The 13160-nt window shown below is 36.5% G+C and overlaps 1 protein-coding gene across 1 annotated transcript; it reads left to right on the top strand.

Moving 5' to 3' along the window:
* Positions 1–1412: 1412 nt before the first annotated feature.
* LOC101211256 (protein FAM133) lies at positions 1413–13076 on the top strand. The gene is made up of 6 exons (XM_004141524.3): positions 1413–1671; positions 9698–9812; positions 10925–11026; positions 11685–11826; positions 11892–11938; positions 12424–13076. Exons 2-6 carry the CDS (start codon positions 9723–9725, stop codon positions 12646–12648), a joined length of 606 nt encoding a protein of 201 aa, XP_004141572.1. The 5' UTR covers positions 1413–1671; positions 9698–9722; the 3' UTR covers positions 12649–13076.
* The last annotated feature ends 84 nt before the right edge of the window (positions 13077–13160 follow it).

The raw sequence follows: 13160 nt of genomic DNA, 5'->3' as shown, positions 1-13160 counted from the left end.
CCCTAAACCCTAGATCCTAGGATTTAAGGTTTATTATCCTCAACCCTTTTATTCCAAAACGCAAGTTTTACACACAACCCTAAACCCCAAGCCCCATCTCTAAACCCTGAACTCTTGACCAAACCTCGAACCTCCACCTCTAACTTTCAACCTTGAACCCTAAAGTCATATTAATAAGGAAAAAACTAAATATTTAAAAAAAAAAATGTGACAGTTAATGGAATTAATGATATATTTTTTAAAAAATTGTATAAATGTATTTGAAAATATTGTATTTTTATCTTAAAGTTTTACGAAATTAAGATATGAGAAAATATACAAAACGTAAAATCGTTCTAAAATTTTGTGAAAATCTAAAACGAAATATTATTTGATTTTAGGACGTTTGTAAAATTTTGATAACTGTTACTTGTTTCTTGATTTTTTTAAGATTTATTTTTTATTTTATTCAAATTTAATTCAATTAAACATAAAAAAAATATATATGTCCTCCATTAAACGTAAAAAATAAAGTTATCAAACCTAGATTGGAATGTCTTCTTGTAATCTTATGGTGGTCGAGATGAAGATTGGGATTTGAAGGACAGAGCTGGCAAGAGGAAGACAAAAACTCATGACGAAGAGGAGGACCGAAACCCACGACAAAAAGGAAGACAAAAATTCACGGCTAAAACATAAATCTGGCAAAAACCCACAAATTTTACGAAAACCCATAGTGAAAACACAATTCACGCAAAGAGGAAGAGGAAAACCCATTTCTAGCAAATAGGAAGACGTCTTGAAGAGGAAGACGATGAGAGAGGAAGAGGAAAACAATGATGACGATGAGAGGAAGAGGAAGAGGATGGTTATTGGGAAAGATAATGGAGATAAAAGGAAGAAAAAGGAAACTAGGTGGAGGGTGGTTATTTGGAGAAGATGATGAAAATAAGAGGAAGTAAAAGAAAATCATGAGAGGAAAATGGAAAAGGAAAATGAAATTGAAAAAAATTAAAAAAAAATTGAAAAAAGGAGAAGAAAGCCGATAAAAAGAAGTGAGAGAAAGGAAAAGAAAATCAATAAAAGGAATTTGAGAAAAATGAAAAGTAAATCAATAAAAAGAATTTGAGAAAAAGAAAAATGAAACCAATAGAAATAATTGAGAAAAAAGAAAAAAGAAACTAATAAAAATAATTGAGAAACGGAAACAGAAAAAAAAAATTATTTCCAATAATTTCTTATAAAATGAAAAACGTTTCTATTTTTTTTAGAACGGGAAACAGAAAACGTTACCAAACAAAAAATGAAAATAGAAACACTTGAACATGTAATAGTCACGTAGTATGTTAATTTCACCGTTTTTCGTTTTAAAAAAATTGAAGTTTGATATTTTTTAAAACCACCATCCCGTGTATTATCCTACAATTTCTCGTTAGAAAACGCACAACGCCCCAAACTAAAACAAAAAATAAAAACCAAACCCTAGTCTTCATCGTTCATTTCCCCCCACACTGGGTCTTCTTCGCTCGTCTCTCCCTCTCATTTTCTTTTCTCCGACGACCGACCGGCACTCTGGCGTGCCACTGACGCCACTGCGGGCCTTCTTCGCTGCCGCCAGCTGTTTGCTTCTTCGTTGACTTCACGCCTGACGCCCTGGAATCATCCTCTTCGTATATTCGTGCTTCTTAATTGGTAAATTTCTCTTGTGCTTTTGGTCTTTCTTTTTCTATTGAATAATAAATAGAAACGTGTAATTTGTTCGATAGTAATTTCTGTAATTTTGTTCTGTAAAATTTAAAATAAAAATAAAACGAGAACTTGATTTCAAAGTTTTTAACGGAAAGGTTCATTGAAAATAAGAAATAAAAAACAAGAACAGTCTAATTTCTTTCATTTCTAAATCCATCAACAAAAAACAGAGAAATTAGCGCTGGGCTGCCGCACTCTCAGCTTTTTCTTGGATGTGGAAATCGAGTTGGACTCGGGAAGGGATTTAGCTAATTTTGGCTGTAGCTCATTCTCCTTGTTTTTATGCACTATATTTCTTCTGAAAATATTAGACTAGGTTGCTGCTTTTTTGTATATAAACTAGTTGGTCGGGTTATTTTTAGAACATTTCCTATGGCTTTATTTTTTGGTTCCTTGCATCTGGGTTGGGATTTGGGAAATAGAGAGGGTTGTAGCTGCCCATGGTCACTGAGATTGTGTGGCTGAATGTTTGAAGTGTTGATTATGATGAGAGGTTTGATGTGAAAATGTTTATTCCTCTACGTTTCAATTCTTCAAAAAAGTAATTTCGTTTCAGAATAAAAAAGCTATTGTTTCTTAGAATAATACTTTCATCCAACGAAGCCTTGACTTGTCACAATGCTTCAATGACATCCCTTCTCGTTAAAAACAAAGGTTCGGTGACTTTAGGTTCATTAACTCAAAATTTGAAGTTCAAAACGATGCTCTAAATGGAAGATCCTCAATGATGTCCTTTTTATGGGGGATGGATTGAAGTTAGAAATCTTCCTCTTCATCTTTGGATAGTCGATCATCTTTGTGTGATTGGGAACAAAAGTAGAGGTTTATTTAACATGCAACTAACCTTTCTAATTGCCTTGAACAAGTTGGGGGATCTTTTTGGTTTTTGTGGTTCAAAATGGTGCATTGTGGGGGACTTTAATATCATTTCATCTCAAGCTGAGAGAGCTCCTCTAAGGAGAAGCAATTGTTCAATGAGGATGTTTAATGAGTTAATTGAAGGTGGGAATTGGATCAATCCTCCTCTTTTGAACGGTTTGTTTGCCTGGGCCAATGGGAGAGCAAGAAGTAGGTTAGATAGAGTTTTGTTATCTTCGGGCTGGATTCAATTGTTCCTTGGTGGTAGGTTCAAGAGTCACTTCGGATCGTTAGCCTATCATTTTGACGTCGGAGTTTCAATATTGGGGGCCTTGTCCCCTGTCGTTTTGAGAATATGTGGTAGCAACACGCTTCGTTTAATTCTTAGGTTTCTAGTTGTTGATAGGAGTTTGTGGAGGGGAATTTGGGGGGTTTTAAATTTATGGGTAAGTTGAGGACATTGTAATGAAAGTGAAGAAAGTGGAACAAAGAGGTCTTTGGTGACATCAATTCAGAAATAAGAGGTATTTGCTAAGATTAATGGGTTTGATGATTTGGAATTGGAGGGCCTTTGGATGATTCAATGAAGGTGGAAATGAACTTCTATGAGGTTCTTTTTGTAGAGGTGGTTAGGAAGGAAACGTGGAGTTGGAGGAAAAAGTGAAGGCAGTGTGGGTCAAGTATGGAGATTGAAATTCCTTGCTTTTCCACTGTGTGACGAGTGGTCGTTAAGGTAGGAATAGAATTGGCCCCTTGGTCACTGTTTCTAGAGAGATGATTATGAAAGAGAAAAGGATTAAAGAGGAAGTTATCAGGTTTCCCATCTCGTCGAAGGAGGATAAGGAGTTGGTGGTACTGTTTACTTTAGAAGAGATTAAAAAGGTTGTTTCAGTTGTGATGGTAACAAATCTCCTAGCGTTGATGAGTTCTATGTGGCATTCTTTCTAGAGAATTGGAATCTTATAAAAGAGGATTTAGAGGGTTTTTTTTAAGGAATTCTTTGAAAGAGGGATTTTGAATAGCTCGATGGTGGAAACCTTCGTCTGTTGATTCATAAAAAGCAAAACGCAAACATGGTGAAAGAGTTTCGGTCTATCAGTCTCATTACTAGTGTTTATATGATTTTGGCTAAATCTCTTGCTGATCAATTAAGGAAGGTGCTTTCGTCAACAATTTTTGAAGTTCGGGGTGCTTTTTTTACGAGAAGGCAAATCTTGGATCAAGCTCTTGTAGCTAATGAAGCTAGTGAGGAGTATAGGTCGAAGAATTAGGAGGGTGTTTTGTTGAAACTTGACTTTGAGAAAGCATACGACCATGTGGTTTGGGATTTTCTTAATAGAGTGTTGTTGAAGAAAGGTTTCAGATATAAATGGAGAAGTGGATGTGGGGGTGTGTTAGGAAAGTGAAGTACTCCATTCTCATCAATGGATCTCCAAGAGGGTCAATTCAAGCTTTCGGGGGTTTTGTTCTTACTCGTGGATGTCTTAAGTCAGATTATAAGCAAAGGTGTGGAAGGAAATATCATTGATCCTTTTAAGATTGGCAGGGATGAAGTTACCTTGTCGCACCTTAAATTTGTTGATGATACAATGTTATTTTGCTTTGGAAAAGAGGAGTTCTTCCTCATCCTCAATCATATGGTTGCTTTCTTTGTAGATATGTCGGGGCTGAAAATCAATAGAAGCAAGTGCACTAATGGAGGTGTTTGATTGTAAGGTTGGGTCCTTCCTTTCTTATTATCTGGGGGCCTCTCTGGAGGGTAATTCGAGAGTTGTGTCCTTTTGGAATCCTTTTTGTGAGAAAATCAATAAGAGATTGGCAGTGTGGAAGAAAGGGTTCTTCTCAAAGCTAGAAGATTAACTTTGATAAGATCCATGTTGAGTGAAATCCCGGTGTATTACCTGTCACTTTTCTGGACCCCTAGTTCGGTGTGTAAGAACATTGAAAAGTACATGAAAGATTTTCCGTGTGGGGGTGGTCTAAGGTTACGACTCCCATCTAGTGAGTTGGGAGATGGTGGGGTGCCTTGTGAGTCAAGGGGTTTAGAGATTGGTAATCTTAGAATCTACAACAGGAATTGTATGATTTATTTTCTAAAATTTATATGGTTTCCTATCTTTTGGTTGGATATGAGAATCTTGTGTCTTTCTTTTGGGTTTCGTCATAATTTGACCAATAGATAGAGGTGGCCTCTCTTATTTCTTTGCTTGAGGGGTGCATTTTAGAGAGGGGAGAAGGGATGTTTGTGTTTGGAAGCCTAATCCTAGTCATTGTTTAATTGTTATTGGATCCCCCCCCCCCCCCCCCCCCCCCCCCGCGAAGTCGCTTGTATTTTGCATGCTTTGTTGGAAGGCGGAGGAAGATCTTGATCATCTTTTTTATGATTGCCATTATGCGCTGGCTGTGTGGAGCTCTTTCCTCCCAGAGTTCGATGTTAGCTTTTGCTAGAATGCAGAGTGTTAGAGCAACGATCGAGAAGTTCCTCTTCCATCTGCCCATTAGAGACAAAAGGGGGTTTCTTATGCCTTGTTGGGGTCTGCATTGTTATTTGGGACATTGGGTGAGAGGAATGATTGGGTTTTCTGGGGTAGGGAGAGGATGCATGGTGAGATTTGGTCTGGTTAGATTTCACTGAAGAACTTCTGTAATTATTCCATTGGCAACATTTTACTTAGTTGGTCCCCTTCTTTTAGTGGAGTGTTTTGTTGGGCTAGTTTGCTTTGTATGCCCTTGTATTTTTCATGCTTTTTCAATAAAAGGCTACGAGAGTTTCGAGCCCTAATCCTTTGGAAGGGTACTTGTGTGTCTTTTTTCCAATGTTTGGATGATTCCTCTATTACCAACAAGTCTGCCTTTTCGTTGATGTGGAGGGTTAAGATTCTTAGAAAGGTGAGATTCTTCCCTTGGAAGGTTCTCTATGGTCGCATTAATACGTTGCATAGGCTTGTTTGGAAGTTGCCTTTGTTCGTAGAGCCTATTTGTTGCATCTTGTGCGGGTAGGTAAAGGAAAAACCTGGACCATATTATTTGGCACTGTGATTTTGCGAGCTTTGTTTGGGACTCTTTATTTGGCTGTTTGGTTGGATCAGGATGTGTGCTCGTCACAGAGTTAGAAATATGATTGATGAATTCCTCCTCAATCCACCATTTGGGAAGAAATGCTGTTTTCTCTAGCTTGCTAGTGTTTGCACTATTGTTTGGGATTTAGGGGGTGAGAGGAACATCAGGGTTTTTAAGGGGCAGATAGATGCCAAAGAAATTTGGTCTTTTGTTCATTTTCCTGTTTCTTATTGGGCTTTGATTTTGAAGGTTTTTTGTGATTCTCTGTTGGACTTGATTTTGTATAGTTGGAGAACTTTCTTGTGGTGGGATCAGTGTTTTAAAAGGCTCACTAAGGTGCATGCCTAGGCTCAAGTCGTGCAGATGGGGCTTATTTGTGAAGAAGCGAGGCGTTTTCACTAAAGCTCGGTTTAGGCGCGCGCCTTCCTTGAGGCGTGCCTAGGCTCAAGTCGCATTAAGCGTGGGCTTTTTTATAACTAATGGGCTAGGTTTTAATTAAAAAATTATTATATAGGTTTTTTAAACCTATTACATGAAAGTTAAGAAACGACTCTTCTTCTCCTGCGCGGCTTTTCTTCAATGCATGTCTTCATCTACCTCTTCCGTTCCCTTTCTGCTTCTGCTTCAAAGAATATTTTATACATTTCAAAGAGTAGTTTTCTGTTGTGTTTTGTTTTTTGGGTAGAAAACTAATTTTATAATTTTTATAAATTAGAGTTAAGTTTCAATTCCACCTTGGTTATATACTTATATTTTATACATTGTTGCTCCACTCAACATATGTGTGTGTATATATATATTTTCTTTTTATGTATAGTGCGCCTTCTGAAAAAAAGCCCGCGCCTTGCGACTAGGCTCCAGAGGACTATTGCGCCTTAGTGCGCCTTGAACCTTTAAAAACACTGGGTGAGATTCCCCTTCTCTTTGTATGTCCATGTATTCTTTCATTTTTTCTCATTTTGTCAATGAAAGAGGTTCTAAACAAAAAAAAACCAACCTTTCTAATTTTCTTGAAGCTTCCATTAACGTGGTTGGGAATTTTGGGGGTTTCATCTCAACTTAGGTTTTGTTGTTGAGGATGAATGGTGAGGTGGTATTAGATCACTTCTTTGAAAGGTTTGTGTCGAAATCCATCCGAAAGCTTCTCTTTCCAAGTTGCTGTTGATTTCCTCTATGAATGCAAGAATCCCCGGGATATTGCCTTGAAGTCAAAAGCCCTTGCTCTAAGACAAAGTAAACTCACAGTTTTAGATAATCTTTTGAGGAATGAGAACAAATTTTACTCCTTGGGCAAAGAGATTGTTCTTTGTCCTTCTGTGCAACATAAAGGTAAGCAAAAAGTCACTTGTGAGTCCACTATTCAACTTATTGTTGTTCCCTCTCCAGTTGATCTTGATTCTTGACGAGGCATTCCCTCCAAAGAACTCTCCAAATATTACTGTCATAAAAATGAAAAGCCTTTGGCAAAAATAGGAAGAATAAGTTTGAGATAGAGGACCTTGAAATGAAGCATATTGAGTTTTGACTTTTTAATTAGAGAGCTGGAAGAAGGTGATTTAGAACTTATTCAACAACTCTTAGCTACTGGCATGATGGTTAAATGCATAAGCAATCACTAGGACAATCTTCAGCTTATGGTGATGCCCTCGAAAGCCCAAGAGCTTGTTGTTCAAGAGAATATATCAAACCAAGTCTATAGAGAACTTTGTAACCTATTTACCTCTATGAATTTTGACAAAGGCAGCGGATTTGAGACTTCAGAGTGCATTTCTCGTATTTTATGAAGATCGTCTCTTAGAATGATAGAAATTTGGGTGCTGCCAATGAGGAGCTCTTGGTAAAAGATGCCTTAATCAAATGTCAACCTCATATTGTTATTCTTCAAGAAATAAGTGTAGGTGGGTGGATCGTGCAATTTGTAAAAGCTATTTTGAGCTCTTGCTTCGTGGTATTGCCTTCTGTGGTATGAAACGTCTATGACAGTGGCCGACTCTACAATGGGTGAGTTTTCTATAACTATCAAGTTCCAATTAGTTGATGATTCTTTCTTCTGGATAGCAGGTCATCATTTATAGAGATGACTTTCTGGGGACTTGCACTAAATCAATATTTCCAAATTTTATAGAAAAATCACCAATTTTATGATCTTGTATAACCATTTTGGAATAAAACCACATATATTATGTTCCACGTTTATCAAGGCTAATGAGCAATCTAACCCTTTAAAAGTTTGTGAAGGAATACTCATCAAACCCCCTAGTTGCTTGCTAATGGCTTCAAAAACTGATCTTTTTTGCAAAGGAAGGTTGTTGGTACTAATCCTTATATAATTTCCATTTTCCTCTTTCAAACACAACTTTCAAATTACCCGTACTCAATCTGGTAGAAGGAGAAGGTTTCTACATAACCACGTCGCAACCTTTTCTTAACCATCTTGGGGAGCTAAACGGAGGGCAAGGCTAAAAGGGTTGAGGAAGAAGGAAAGAAGGGAGGAGTGAGGAGAGAGCATTATGTTAGGTACTAGACATTTAGTATGATATCAGTTAAGGGGTACGAGGATAAATTGGATAGATAGGAAGTTACTAGTGGTTATTAGTTGTTATTGTGTAAGTGTGGTTACTTGGGTGGTTACAACTTGTTATAAATAGAAGGAGGGTAAGTGAGAGAAGGGGATTATGTGGAGTGATCTAGGGCTTGGGTGAGAGTATTCAAGAGGGAGGTTCCAAGTGCCTTGTACTTGGGTCTATCTTGTATTCTCTTATAGTTACATTATAATAAGTTCAGATCTTGTTCTTGTTGGGAGGTTTCCTAACAAATTTGTATCAGAGCAACAACCTGTGTGAGAATTGGAAAAATGGTGCAAAAAGGGATGAAAAAACGGCTAAATGTGATTGGTCAAGAACGTGCTGGAATTGTATGAATGTGCTAGCGATTGAGGAGAAGTTGAGATCCTTGGCTAGGAGCGTTGAGTAATTGAGCATTCAAATGGAGGAACAGCACTTCACAACAAATGAAATTAGACATTTACTGATTGGTCATCACGCGTTTGGATCATTGTTAGTGGACGAGTCGAGCGAAGTAAAGAAGGATGACGAAGAATTAGGAGAAACTCCAATGTTGGTCAAAGAAGTGTGGAAAATAGAGACAGATCAGAACAAAACAAAAGAAAGCAAGGAGAAGTCGGTGAAGACTTGAGGAAAAGAGAAAAAAATATCTGCAAAGAAGAGGAAAGGTAGTTGAGAGATTGAGATCTTATTGAAATTGGATGGACGAAGAGACGACCATGTTCACACGATGAAAAAGAAAACCAAGCGCGGGTGGAGGAAGAAAGTTATAAAAAGTACCTAATACTAGCAAAGATATGTCAAAACAAGAGGAAGGGAAAACTGCGAAAACAAACATGGTCGAACATAAAATCTCGTGGACAGCATGGTTTCAACGGCTGTACAGAAAAGGTGAAGAAGTGGGAGAAGAAGTGGCTGCCCACGTGAAATGTCATGAAATGGTGCCAATGTCGTGTAAAGGACGAGGTGTCTTTGAAGGGTGGGGTAATGCTAGGTACTACATATTTAGTATGATGTCGGTTAAGGGGTATAAGGATAAATTGGATAGATAGGAAGTTACTAGTAGTTATTGTGTAAGTGTGGTACTAGTGTGGTTACAACTTTTATAAATAGAGGGAGGGTAAGTGAGAGGAAGGGGATTGTGTGGAGTGATCTAGGACTTGGGTGAGAGTACTCAAGAGAGAGGTTCCCATTGCATTATACTTGGATTTATCTTGTATTTTCTTATAGTTACGTTATAATAAATTCAGATCTCCTTTTTGTTAGGATGTATCCTAACAACACATTACCTTCTCTTTTGCTGTGATTTCTATCACTATCCTGTTCAATGTTGAAAATGAAGCATTGATATCTCTATTAGTTACAATACAAAATAACCTTCTCCTACTTGTTTGTTTTTCCTACCTTTAAGTGTGTATTTTATTTGGAGTCTATTTCAGTCTTTGTTATTTATATGTTGTGGATTTTTTCCGATCATTTTTCCTCAGATTTCTTGCCTGGGCATATTTCGAAATGGGTAAGAATCAAGCATACAAAGCGATGCAGAAAGCCAGACTGGGATCCTCAAGCTCTACTGGGCCAGCTGAGATTGAAGATGGAATGGTTTGTACCTTTTCACGCTACTAAGCCTGAGTATTCACTTTCTATTGAGATATTCATAAGTGAAAATGTCCCTATTGTGATGTTCAATTTTTGTACTGATCAATATGCTCATATTTTCATGCTAGGGAAGTTTATAGATTCATGGTACAAATTGACTTTGATTGTTTGACTTTATACAATGTTAACTGTTAAAAAGAAAACATTGACATCCTTCTTGAGGAAAATAAAACAATTATGATTTATATCAGTAGCGTTTTTTTCCTAGGTGGTACAGAACATATGCTCTATAATACTCATTTTAAGTTTGGAGTATAAAATTTGGAGTGTTTGTGAACCACTCAAAATCATTTTGAAGTGTATTTTGAGAAGTTCTTATCAGAAGAGTTCAAATAAAAATGAATTTTTCTAAAAGCGTTTTTCAAATGGACCCTTAATCTTCTAAATTAGTATTGGGTTTCTTTTTCCATCCTCTATGACATTTATCCTGCCATCACTTTCTCAAAATAAACAAATGGCTCCTGTATGGATTCCTTGTTTAGTTATGGATGGCTTCTGTTTCTCGATTCTCATTTTAAATAAAGATATTGATGACTGTAAAGTTTGACATTTTAACTGGAAGGATTGTTTTTCATCAATCACTTGTTTATTATTATAATACTCATTTTAAGTTCATACTTTTATCTGGCTTTAGTTTTATTGAACATTTAGTGACTACTCTTATATTGGAACTCCTAAAGGAATGAGAAGATGTTTCTTTTGGGGAAACGATATATGTTGACTTAAGTTAGGCTAGTGTTGTTTAGAAATAGCATAGTAACCCTGCATAAAAATAAGAACAAATAGTTATTTTCCCTTTATGAATGATCAATAAAGTAGTCTGACTCTGTCACTGCTCGGATTCGCATTTTGATGACTAATCTGTTGGAGAACAAAATCCAAGTTAGCCCTGGATAATTGGTTGATGATAGGCCTGTTATTGATGAAGTAAGATCTTTTATTTATATATACAGTTTTTTTTTTTGTGTATAAGTTGAGATTCTTATGTTAATTATTTATCAGTATAATAGGGATATTATCTTCTCCTTTATTGTTATTGATGAGGACTATCTCAGGTGGATGGTTCATTTCATTCACCAGCGTGGCATGCTGCTCGTTTGGCCAGCCTTAATACTTCTCACACGATTACCTGGGAGGAGTATAAAAGGAAGCAAAAGGTAAGTCTCTGTGGACTAGATTTTCCAATTGTTTCCTCGTCCATTAGCATCTAAATTTGGTTGTTTCAACTTCGTTAATCCTTGCAAATGCTTTACCCAAGTGTAGTACTATCCATGACGATATCATATTGGTGTCCTTGTTTTCTCAATTTGTCAGCAGCATATTCTTATTCTTAACAACAATAAAATTGCCCATCATTATTTATTATCTGACACAATCTCTTATTGTTAGATTGAGACAGACAGTTTGATAGACCCCCCTATGATGAAAGTTTACACTAGAAAGAAAAAGGGAAGTAATCTAGAACCGGGAAAAGAGAAAAGTGTGGGGATCAAGAGATGGGAAATTGTGTAATTAAGAGTGGGGAAGTGTGGAAAGTTAATGCCCTTGGTCACAAGTAAGAATATGAAGGGTTGGGTAGTAAATACTAGGGGAATACAGGGGTAAACACATGCTTATCTTCTAATTTGTAATCACCGTCTTGTAAGGAGAGACAAGGGACTCAAGTTCCCCTAAAACTATATCACAGCTCTTACTAATTCTATCACAATTTCTCTTTCGGTGTCTATATTTATCCAGATTTGCCCTAGTCCAATATCTTGGTGACTTTTATGTTGCCATGTTTATTAAATTTACCTGCATTTTTTGGTGCTACAGGAAGATGAGTTGAAAAGGGGGGAGCTGGAAGCAGATACAGATAGAATGATGAAAGAATATAGAGCACAATTGGATGCTGAGCGTGCACGAAAACTTGCTCATGGAAGAAATCGTTCCAGTAGCAAGATTGGTCATGAAAAGGGTACGTTTGATGCATTTTGATATTAATTAGATAAATGAGATTTTCTAAAGCGGTCAGCATTACAGATAGGAAGAACAGAGAATTAAAGAAGCGGAGCAAAAAAAAGAGAAAGGTGCTGACATTGTTAAACTCTTACTACCCGATTCAGCTATACTGCTTTTTGATAATGCTTGCTCCTATGAGTTGATAAGTGTTGTTAAACTTGATGCTACTCAAGTTACTTTGGTCATTTTGGTAGAATGAGCACTATGAAATCTTGAAACATCCCACCAGCGTATTTAGGTGTTTAGGTTAATTTAATCTGGTAAAATTTTGGTGATTTTCAAGTCAATAAATTCTTGTAAACCGATTGCTTCCATTTTATCTCCATAGTTACATTCATATAAAAGAGTTATCAGAACTAAATTGAACTCTCAAACATAAGTCTTGTATATCATGCTTTAAGTAATTAAAAATTCTGCAAAGTCTAATCAACCATGATTATTTATTCTCAATTTTATCTTGTTAACCATCTTGCTTCCTTTTTGTCAGTAACTATGAATCTCTTGATTATTAGATTATGTAAAAATACCGTCCTTTTTACTTTTGCTGCCATAGCATTCCAAGAGGAAATTGTCCGAGTGTAGCTCCTCAAGTTCATCCTCTGATTCATCCAGCAGCGACGAAGAAGAAAGAGAATCTAGAAGATCCAAGTCTAAATCAAAGAGATCTAAGAGGGAGAAGAAGCATAGGTCGAGAACCAAGCACTCTTCCAGTGACAATGAAGAAGAGACTGATGGTCCTGTGCCACTTTCAAGATTCTTTGAGAAAGTGAAGAATTAAGGGGCATTTGTTCTGTAACGTTTATAGAATTGCTAGTCTTGAAATAGCATATTTGATCCTGTTCATTTTCTTTTGAATTTGCACTTACACGTTTCAATTATCAGTTTTCTAATGTGGAGTGGTCCATGTCGCAGAAGATTGGACCCACGTGATGATGCGAATTACCGAATGTGAACGACCAAGTGATCAAAACTGCAAATATTTCAAAGTTACTCACACAGCAAGAGTCAATTATGTTCCATTTTCATTAGGATAATGCTTATGATGTAAAAGAAACTATTGCAAGTGAAAATGGGAAAACTTAATAGGTTTTATGGATGAATCAAATGTAATAGACCTCAATCGTAAGGTAGATTGCTTTGTTTGCTTAACTGTAAACATAATGGATTTTTTTAATATTTTATTGTTATAAAAACAATTTTCCATAATGTTGGATTTTTTTTTAATGTATCAAGTAAAAAAATGGACTTTTTTTTTATCAACGTGATTGGGCAAATAACATTGATAATGTG

This window comes from Cucumis sativus, chromosome 5, assembly GCF_000004075.3.
Source record: "Cucumis sativus cultivar 9930 chromosome 5, Cucumber_9930_V3, whole genome shotgun sequence".
In the NCBI taxonomy this organism is placed as follows: domain Eukaryota; kingdom Viridiplantae; phylum Streptophyta; class Magnoliopsida; order Cucurbitales; family Cucurbitaceae; genus Cucumis; species Cucumis sativus.
Note: the sequence above shows the minus strand (reverse complement) of the source record. Positions and strands in the feature narration are given on the sequence as shown.

Coding starts and splice junctions, on each gene's coding strand:
- LOC101211256 (XM_004141524.3), top strand. CDS start 9,723: ATGGGTAAGAATCAAGCATACAAAGCGATGCAGAAAGCCAGACTGGGA. Junction 11,827..11,891: donor CAAGATTGGTCATGAAAAGG/GTACGTTTGATG, acceptor TCAGCATTACAG/ATAGGAAGAACAGAGAATTA. Junction 11,939..12,423: donor GGAGCAAAAAAAAGAGAAAG/GTGCTGACATTG, acceptor TTGCTGCCATAG/CATTCCAAGAGGAAATTGTC.